The sequence below is a fragment of the Tupaia chinensis genome, unplaced genomic scaffold, assembly GCF_000334495.1.
Source record: "Tupaia chinensis unplaced genomic scaffold, TupChi_1.0 Scaffold000465_1, whole genome shotgun sequence".
NCBI lineage: Eukaryota > Metazoa > Chordata > Mammalia > Scandentia > Tupaiidae > Tupaia > Tupaia belangeri.
In genome coordinates this window covers 628,822-638,351 of record NW_006159974.1, presented here as the reverse complement: position 1 = coordinate 638,351, position 9,530 = coordinate 628,822, and the positions used below count along the sequence as shown (strand labels likewise).

The 9,530-nt window shown below is 57.1% G+C and overlaps 1 protein-coding gene across 6 annotated transcripts in view; it reads right to left on the bottom strand.

The window, feature by feature from the left end:
- Positions 1-9,530, bottom strand: part of DTX2 (deltex E3 ubiquitin ligase 2) — a 42,802-nt gene that overhangs the window by 2,050 nt on the left and 31,222 nt on the right. For 5 of the 6 annotated variants that reach the window (XM_006155644.3, XM_006155646.3, XM_006155647.3 and 2 more), the window contains 4 exons: positions 6,152-6,292; positions 3,459-3,532; positions 2,080-2,238; positions 1,088-1,249 (listed from right to left, as the gene is read on the bottom strand). In XM_006155644.3, the coding sequence (XP_006155706.1) occupies positions 1,088-1,249; positions 2,080-2,238; positions 3,459-3,532; positions 6,152-6,292 (536 nt within the window). The remainder of the gene's footprint in view (positions 1-1,087; positions 1,250-2,079; positions 2,239-3,458; positions 3,533-6,151; positions 6,293-9,530) is intronic. The other variant, XM_014590592.2, reaches the window with a different exon arrangement.

Genomic DNA, 9,530 nt, shown 5'->3' with positions numbered 1-9,530 from the left:
TAAAAAAAAAAACCTCTAAAAAAAAAAAAAAAAAAAAAAAAGACCAAATAAACCCCATCCCTGAAAGACCCAAAACGATGTGTCTCCCACCCCACTAAACCTGCACCCCTCCACAGGAAACCTCCTACTAGTCTTTTCTTCCCCTGATGACACTGGAAACCCCTCAAAGGCAGGGATGACCCTCCAGGCACCAGGCTCTCTGGCTTGCCTTCCTTTTGTGACCCCACTTGTAACATGGGCCACACCCTCCCATCTGGCTGCACACCTGGCTCGAAGAACTGCCTAGAACAGGGCCCCAGTCAGTGGTAGCAAACCGGATGGAGGGGTGAGTGGGCTGAAGCAGCGAGCAGATAGCTCTTGTTCCCTGCCCTCTGCCACATGCAGACATGTTGTGCACAACTCGAAACCTCCCTCTGTTCTGAGGTGCTAACCCTAGGATGTTTTTAAGTTTCACTCCGAGCCATGAAAAAAAGGAAGAAAACCAGGGGAAAGGCAGGTGGTTCAACAAAACAGACGTCCCATCCGTCACAGCCCCCACGGCCGCGTCTCTGAGCTCCCTGCTGAAGGCAGGTGACAGCAAGGCCCAGGGCTCCCGCCTGGCTCCCCACCAGGTCCCTGGGCCTTGTGCTGGGATTCCTGATCCAGACCTGGTCCTGCCACTCCCAGCCCAGGCCTTGGTCTCTGAAGAACAAGGGTCCCGACCCTCTTCTCAGCTCTCCCTGCCCTGTGCTTTGCTGCCGGGGTCCCCTCTGCCAGTGGGCTCCCCAGTTTGCCAGCCCCTCCATAGTTTCTTCCTTCTTCTCTGCTTAGCATTACAAGTCGAGCAATGATACCTCCTCCAGGATGCCTTCCCTGGCTCAGGCAAGAGCTAAGAACCTCCTGTGCTTCCATAGCCCTGAGGGCACGTCCTAACCCTCAGCACTACTGCCCTACTGGTTCCTGGCTCTCTCTGGCCCAGGCCTGAGCTCAGCAGCAAGAATGTGCTCACCCCAGCTCAGACAGCAGACGCTGGGAGGGGGCGGGAGAGTGCCTGGGAAGACTGATGACAGAAAGGTCCAGGAGGCTCCTCTTGGGTCAGGGCCCTTACCTGGATGCCGTGAGGAATGTTGTAAACTATGAGTATTGTCCCGCAGTCTTCGTGGCCGGGGAGCGACACCGGGAACCTGAACACCTCCATCTTCCCCCGGGGTTGGGTCCCAGTTTTCTCTCCGTAGATGGTTTTGCAGGAAGGACATTGCAAACTTCCATCCTGAGACAAGGCAGATGCAACCGATTGACTGAGCTGGCAGCCCTTTGGGAGCACCCAGACAATCGCCTCTACTGTCTAGATGGAGAGGCTCCCCAGGGGAGGCTCGGCCCGCTGTCATGGAGCAAGCTCTGGCAGAACGCCTGGCTCCCAGGCAGCCGCCCCTCACAGACACTGGTCTCCCACAGTGTCCTTGGAAAGCTTGATTTTGCACCAGAAACGCATTATGCAACTTTCCTTAAAGGGGTAAGGTATCAGGACACTGGTACCTGGCAGGAAGTTAGGTTTAAGAGCAAAAGTCTCCACCTAAAGAACACCTGGCTGCTGATCTTTGGTGCCGGCACACTGGCTCAGGATGCAGAGAGGCCAGGCCCGTTAGGCTGTCACATGACTTGGTTTTCTCTCTCCTCCCAAATCCTGTCCTGTCCTCCAGGATGCCGCCCTTGGCTCTCCCTGTGCAGTGTGGCTGGGGACCCAGAGTCAGCCCTGCCTCAAGGCCTGGCTCTCCACCTTCCAGATGGAGGACCCCAGGCTGGGTCTTTCTGAGCTTTCCCTTCATGGTACAGTGCTGTCCCCTCAAAGGAAGACGTGAGCCTGTGTGTGATGGAAGGTGAGAGGGTACCCTGCCACCCAGAATCTCCCTGAGCTTTGAGACCCTGAGCCTGGCTGCAGGGTCACTCTCCAAGCTGACTCTGCTGGGGTGACCTCATACCTGCACCCCAGAGCCAGCAGCTGACCCTTGCCCTGCTGTAGAGCAAGGACCACAGCCACCACAGGGCTGCCTGTGTCGAGCCACAGCCACCTGCTCAGAGCCCACCCCGCCAGCTGAGCACCTTGTTCCCACTGCAGTACATGGCCAGCAGGCACAGCAGGTGGAAGGCATGGCTGCACTTGGCGAGGCGACCCACGGCCATGGGCCCGATGGCCTTGCTGTCGGTCATGTCGCTGTACCCAGACGCCGCGGACAGCTTCTCCATGCAGATGATGCAGTCCTGGAGGGAGAGCAAACACGGCAGGCTCACCACGTAAGCCAAAGCAGCCCGTCGTGGAGGCAGCCTTCGCCTGCTCAGATGCTGGAATCACAGCCACAGCGCTGGAGGCTGGGAACACAGATGGGTCACCAGGACCCGTGCCCTCAAAGGACTTTCCTGATGTTGGGAAGACAGCCAAGCAGGGAGGAGGGAATGGCAGGCTCCTCTGGAGAGAGGCCCGCGAAGCTGGGACTTATAAGGAGGAGAGGAGCTACCAGGTGGCCAAGCACGAGAACGGCATCCAGGAAGAGGGACGTGTTCTGAGACCTGGAGCAGCACACACCTCGGGGGCTGGGGTGAGAGGGGTGGGAGGCAGACAAGAGCAGGGAGATGCAAGGTGCTGGCCAGCACACTCAGGAGCTGGGAGTACTGCTTCATCAGACCTACATGTGCGCTGGGTGGAGGGCAGCTTGAAGAAGAGAAGCCTGAGGCAGAACTGACCAGTGATACCGAAACAGGGAAGAGAGGCAGATATGACGCTGGGAAGGGGAGTACAGAGAGGGACCACAGAAGGGATGGGAGACGCGCGGATGACTCAGGCTTCTGTCCAACCTTTACTAGCCAGAATTTTCTCATGCACTCAGCCCAGAAGAGGTGCACTGTACTGGTGCATCTGACCTTTAACCCATGTCTCTGGCACTTCCAGGACTCCCCATTCAAAACAGAAAAGCAGTGCTGAAGCCCCAAAATACGGCTCAGCAGTGAAAGGTCTGTGTCCCCAGAGCTGTGGCAGGGGGTTGGCAGGCCACATTAATTATAAGACTCCTAACCAACTCTCCAAAGAGCCAGAGGGGCAGGACTGCTGACTGGACAAGGCCACTTGGCAGAACTTAGCCAGCAGGAGCAGAGCAGACTCGACCATCCCGTCCCAGGACCCTGGCCCCAGGGTGGCCTCCAGGCTACGCAGGGCCTGTGCTGAAGGCACTTTGCTCAGAACCACAGATGGTTCGTGGCAAAGATCAGAATGACATGGATGTCAGAGCCGTGGCTGCTGCCTTGTCCTGGTGATGCCTATCTCCTATGGGAGGCTGAGATGTAAAACCAAAGTGCCCGGGCACAGCAGCTGGCACCAAGACACCTAGAAAGTACTCCTCTGGCAGAGGACCGGATGATAGCCTTTCCCTCTGGGATCAGCCCTTGTTTCCAAACGAAAGCAAAGCAGCAGGACTGCCAGACCCTACCTCGTCCGGGGGTGTCCTCAGCTCTTCAGTGTAGTTCCTTATCACCTGCTCTGGTTCTGGCTTTGAAGTCCCCCCTGGAGGAGAAAAGAACATGAGCAGTGTTCCAAGGAGTACGAATGAAGAGGGTGATGCCAGAGCAAGGCAGCCGAGGGTGAGGTCCCAGCTGCCAGGAGGAAATGTTAGAAGGGCTGATGGGGAAGGTTAGCGTGCAAGACAGGAGAGCCTCAGCGCCAGACACAGAGGGCTCCAGAGCGCTGCCTGCAGAGCCCTGGGGAGGCAGCAGAGGGGCAGAAATGGCAGTGCGTCACATCTCTCAGGAGTGCAGCCTGGGGCACACTTGGCCAAGGAATCAGACCAGGCTGTTCTGAGGACGCCTGGGAGGTTAGACAGCCGCTTCAGAACGACCTACTCCGGAGGACGTTCCAGCAGCACTGTTTCATTCGACTTCATTACTCATGAATGGAGAGCTCAGAGAGAGGAAAAGCAGAGGAAAAACACAGCCTGGGAGCATACCCCGTGTGGCACCGGTGTGCACAACGGCAACACCTGCACTGCAATGACGCACAGCCTAGCTCTGCACTGTGGGGGTCTCGGTCACACGCCTACCCGGTTCTGAGCCCAGACACTCGGAAGCTGCAAGATGAAGCTGAAGTGCACCTTTGCCACCCCTCCTCATCTGTGGAACTAAGGGGTGAACCTGTCCCTCCATCAGTACCAAACCCTGACCAGAGAGCCCACCCAAGGGCAAGTAATTCCTCCCACCAGGGAGAAAACCAGCACAGCCCTCGTAGAGGCGGCAGAATCTCAGGAGAGCCAGGACTGTAGGCCAGCCCACGGAGCAGAAAGGAGGGATGGGGCACTGGCACAGCCCTGAGGGAGCCACTTGGAAGGGGTCCTCACTCTGCCTCAAGGTCACTGCAGGCTCCTGGCCCTGGTCTGGAGACCAGAGAGGGCTGGACTGAACTCAAGCTCCCGACCATCGGCCTGGGACTCCAAAGACGTAGAAGCCTACATGAGCAATAGCTGAACCCCTCTAGATCAGAGACGGCCGGGTGACAGCCGTGCAGGGAGCGGGGGCTTGGTGCAGTAGGGCCCAGAGGCAGAGAATGTCGGTTCTGATCTGGCTCTTGTGCTGTGAGCAGATCGTTTCACCTGAGTCCCAGTTCCCTCCTCTGAAAAGCAGAAGTCAACACCATACGAAGCTGTAATTGACAGGCATTAGCTGCCATCACCCCAAAGGCAGCTATAGGAAAATGACCACCATATACCCCCACACACTCATACCCACGTCCAGACAGACACACACACACTACCAACTTCCAGGCCCGACATCCTAGTCATGGTGGTGAGAAGCCCAGACCGAAACAATGACCATGTCCCATGCAGACTGAGAGGAGCCTTTCCTTTAGAAGGCCTGGTGGCCAAGGCCAGTCTCCAGATGAGCCCAAGAACCCCATCTGCCAGGACTAGTTCCTGCCCACGCTGGTAAGGCCCAGCTCAGCACTCATTCCTCTCCACCTACCTCTACCCAGGCAGCCTTTCAGAACTGAAGAGACTGTTCCATTAGTCATATACAAAAAGATTGTGGAGAAATGGAATTAAAGTACTATTTTGATGCCAAAAACAAAACAAAACAAAACAAAACCCTGGAAATGCATGTGTAGCTTTTTATCCAATATGCATTTTCCATGAAATTTTTGAAGACCCTACACGTTTCTGAAAGGGGGGCTGGTGAGGTGACGATAACCCCACAGTGGGACATCAGAGCCCATGAAGGCCAGGAAGTCACTGAGTCTGTATTCTTCCCAGACTAACCCAAGGGCCACGGAAGACCGCAGCCCCGACTGCCCACTGACCACCTCGGAGGCAGAACCCCGGGCAGGCGTCAGGAGCTCCAAGGCCTGCCCCTTCCCGGCCACCTCCTCTCCGATGGGTGGTCTTCAGGACTGCCAGACAACAGACACAGTTAAAGCCACCACCATCACCATGTGTCCCTTTCCTGCTCCTCACCAGCCAACCTGCCAAGTGTGAGGCAGCGACTCAAGAATGGCAAAAGCTGGTGAAAGCCCACAAAGCCAGCAGAGCCACAGCCCACTCCCTGCACACCACGGCACCTCGAAGGTCCCCTGTGCTTCTGGTAGTCTGTGTTCCGACCGCCCAGAGGTGGACACAGAGACCACAGACGGCCTTAGAAAGGCTTGGAAGTTACTGCTACGGACCTTACTATTGACTTACAACCCTCCCCAGAAGTCTTGCTAGACTCACAGCACCTTCCGTGGTTCTAAAGCCCCTCTTCTGGTCATGCAGTGGGCAGGGTGGTGAACATCAAGGCGCTCCTCTCAATTAGCCCACATGGTGGCTAGACAGGGCTGGAGCAGGGCAGCAGGACCAGGCTGCGATGAGGGCCACGGTGGAAGGGAGGGCAGCCCATCTGCCCCAAGCCAGGCCTCGCCTACACCTCTGTGTTTACAAAGTCACAGGGTCCTCATTCCACCTGTGTCAGGACGAACCCCTAGGGGCCCCCTCTGCTGCCAAGCAAGGGCAGGGAGAAGAGCAACTGAGCCCATGCCTCACAGGCCACAGGAAGTCCAGAAGAGCTGTGGAGGTCAAAGAGCGACCAGCGCGGAGTCTGAGGCAGCAAGATGTGGAGGAGGCTTAGCGAAGGCTGGAGAGCATTTGTGAACAGGAACTACCTTTCACGGACATTTTCCTCAATCTCTTAACTGAGCTGTGACTTTTAGAGGCCAGACAGGAGGCGGGAGGGCTGGCGGGCTGGGGTGCGCGGCTAAGACACACAGGGAGTCCAATGGCTGACATCAGAACACTCGTCATGCCTACACGGGTGCGAGATCAGACATGCAAAGGGGAGAAACATTAGAAGGAGTCATTCAGCAAGTGACGGAAACAAACCCTGCTGAGTCAAGGAGGCACCATGAAAGGCCATCAGGACCCATGAACCTCCCCAGGGAATTCAGCCTCTAGAGGCAGCCAAGTCCTACCTGGGCTGGCAGGATAGAGCTGCTGGCCAGGCCAGGCACCACAGCACTGGTACAATGGCCTGGCTCCCAGGAGCTCTGGCCCCATGTCCCACAGGCGTCGGTACAAGCAGCCAACCAGCCTGTGCCCACAGCACACAGGTGGGGCAAGGCCACTGCTTCAGAAGAGCAGAGGGCGGGAAGCAGAACACCAGCCTGGAAAACCCCCTAGAGCTGTCCCAGCTGGCGGGAAGGAGAGCAGAAGGGGCAATGTCGGGGAGAGCACAGCTAAGCTACGGACACTTGGACAAGGTGTCTTGGGCAGGGCTGTCTTCAAAGGCTTAGTCCTTTCCTGTTCTCCAGGATCTGGGGTCTGGGCATGCCCCCTTAGCTCTCCTGGTTGCTCTGCCTCCAATGGGGTGCTGTCTGCTTTCCATACACCCCTCTGGCCTACTTAGGTGCTGCGGTGGGTGAGGGGGAACCCTGTCCCCATGACTGCTCCCGTGATGGTCCCTCTGGAGCAGCAAAGGCCCCACACTGCATCTTCCTCTCGGGTGCCACAGCAGAGGGCAGGGCTACCGGTGAGGTGGTTGTGCTGAGGTAGGCGGACAGGCCACTCCGTCCAGAGCTTACTACTGCCTGACACCTGGGAGCAGACCTGGCTCTTTAGCCTGCTGCCCCATGCCCTCGTGGCTGGACTCGCCCCACGATGCTGTCCGCTGTGCGTTCCCCGACAACCCAGCATTCCTGGGACACAGCATGTCCTCGTGCTGGAGGTCTCTGCTCCTACCTCACACTCAGCATACTCTGCTGGCCACAGAACCACCTCCCTAATCTCCCTGTTATCAGTCTGGCTAAAAAGCAACTTCCTCCCAGGGGAAGGGAGCTCTGGGCGTCTCTCCATCCCCACTGTGGGTGGCTTTCAGGGTCCTCAGTAGCTGGCTGGAGCTGGCACAGTGGGGTGCAGGAGTAGGTACTGGAGACCTTGGCCCTCCTGAGTCCCTGGTTCCCTCCAGGTGAGGCAAGGTCACTGCTTTCAGGAGAGCAGAGGGCAGAAGGCAGATTATCAGCTAGAAAGCCTCCTAGGCTGTTTCAGGGAGCAGGAAGGACAGCAGGAGGGGCAACGTGCTAGAGGGCACAGCCAAGCTATGGCCACCTGGACAGGGCGTCCTGGGCAGGGCTGGCTTCAAGGACAGGCTGGGCAGCACCAAGGCAATTCAGATGGTAAGGGCCAGCCCCGCCACCACGGTCTCCACAGGAACAGTGGCTCTCAACCTGGCAAGCATGCCCAGCTGGGGACAAATGCTGAGGCCAGTCTCCAGCCTGGGCCACACAGCCGTGTCAGGCAAGGCAGATGTGGCTGCTCTGGAGATGCCGAAGCACACACCAGGAGACCGAGGTTTCAGCCTGGGCTCCCCTCATCAGTTAATGCCATGCCACCAATAGCCAAAGTTATTCCTGGGCACAAATGTAGTTCCCTCGGGAACTAGATGTCAGGTGGACAGAATGACAAGCAGGCTGACAAGCAGACACAGGTGGTGCAAAGATGGGGGAAGAACAGGAGCAGATGCAGTTTCCCTTACAAAGAACCCTGGGCCTTCATACCGACCGTGTCCTCTGACTAGAATAGACGCCCGCCCTACCCCCACCCCTAGTTGCACTCAGACATCTCCTCAAGGAGATGTAAAGGGGCCTCTTCTCCCTCCAGCTCTCTAGTTCCCATACTTCACCTTGTTCTTAGCCTCTGAGCATCTACGATTACTCATCTGTGTGTTTTACTAGGTGAGGACCGTCTGCCCATAGCTGTCTCTCCAGGGCCTTGGCAGTACCTGGTCCACAGAAGGCACTTGGTCCGTGTCTGGTGGAGAATGAAGATGCCCTCAGGCACCAGCATCAGCCCCTAAAAGGTCAGCGCCACACAGGACCCACGACCTGAGCGCAAGTGACGATGCAGAAGTCTCAGCTCAGAGCCTGGAGAGGGGCCGCATGGTCCCACGTGGGAAGGTTCCAGATTTGGTCTGGAAACCTCCCCGAGAACCCTGGGCACACCTGTACTCATGACCCAGGACTGGCTGAGGCTGGGGTGGACCATGGTGTGAAGTCTCTGTTGGAGGTGCAATCTCCTGTCTCTGTCTCTCTCTGTGTGTGTCTCTCACTCTTGGAATAAACAGACTTTGGAAAAAAAAAAACCAACCTGGAGGAGCAGCAGACCCTGTTCCATGTCCTCATGAATGAGCATGAAAACAACCCCATACCCAACGCTTCACAGAAGCAGCATCCAGGGCACAGGATGGGGGGCCACCAAGAGTGGGCCCTCACATCGTCCTCAACTACTAGGGCTCAGGGGAAGCCCCCAAACTCCTAGCACCCCCCTCCAAACAGCTCCAACAGTTCGGACGGCCAAAATTTGTTTCTCATCTGAAAGAATGTCCACTTTATCTGTCAAATAAATTCCCCCTTCCCAGATTCATTTCCCACTTTCCAAACCTCTTCCTGCCACCAAGGGTCAGCCTTTCCCCTAGTGGCTAGGGCTGATATTGAGCCTATTTTCCCTACCACTGTGGGTCCAGGCCCAGTAGCTGACCAGTTTTGGGCAGACCGCTACTCCCTCCCCCAGCATCAGCACCTATTTGCTCCCCGTGGTGCAGGGGATAGCCAGGTGGTGGCTGGAGAATATCGCCCCAACCTCACAGACCCCACCCCCCATAAAGGAGAAGGCTGGGTTATACTGCAGCTGGCAGGCACTGATGCCCGTCACCTGAAGGCACTGCTCCTCTGGCCTACAATCCACATCCTTCTACAACACGACCACTGCAGGCAAACCGTCCTGCAAAATCCTCTGGCCAGGCCTCACCTCTTCGAGGCCAGGCATGGTGTAACTGGCATCCACACAGCCCAGGGTGAGAGGGGAAGACTCCAGCCCTTGCTTCCTGGAGAAAGACCAGGCTCCTCTCATTCCCTGGTACCCCTGGCAGAGGTCCCATTAGTAGGTACCGACCACCCTGCCTTGAATTTAGGAGAGGCAGTAGTCTGGCCACGGCCCTGCTGCTCCTGCTTCCCAGTAAGTCCAAATTCCTGAACTTCTGGGGCCTCTTTC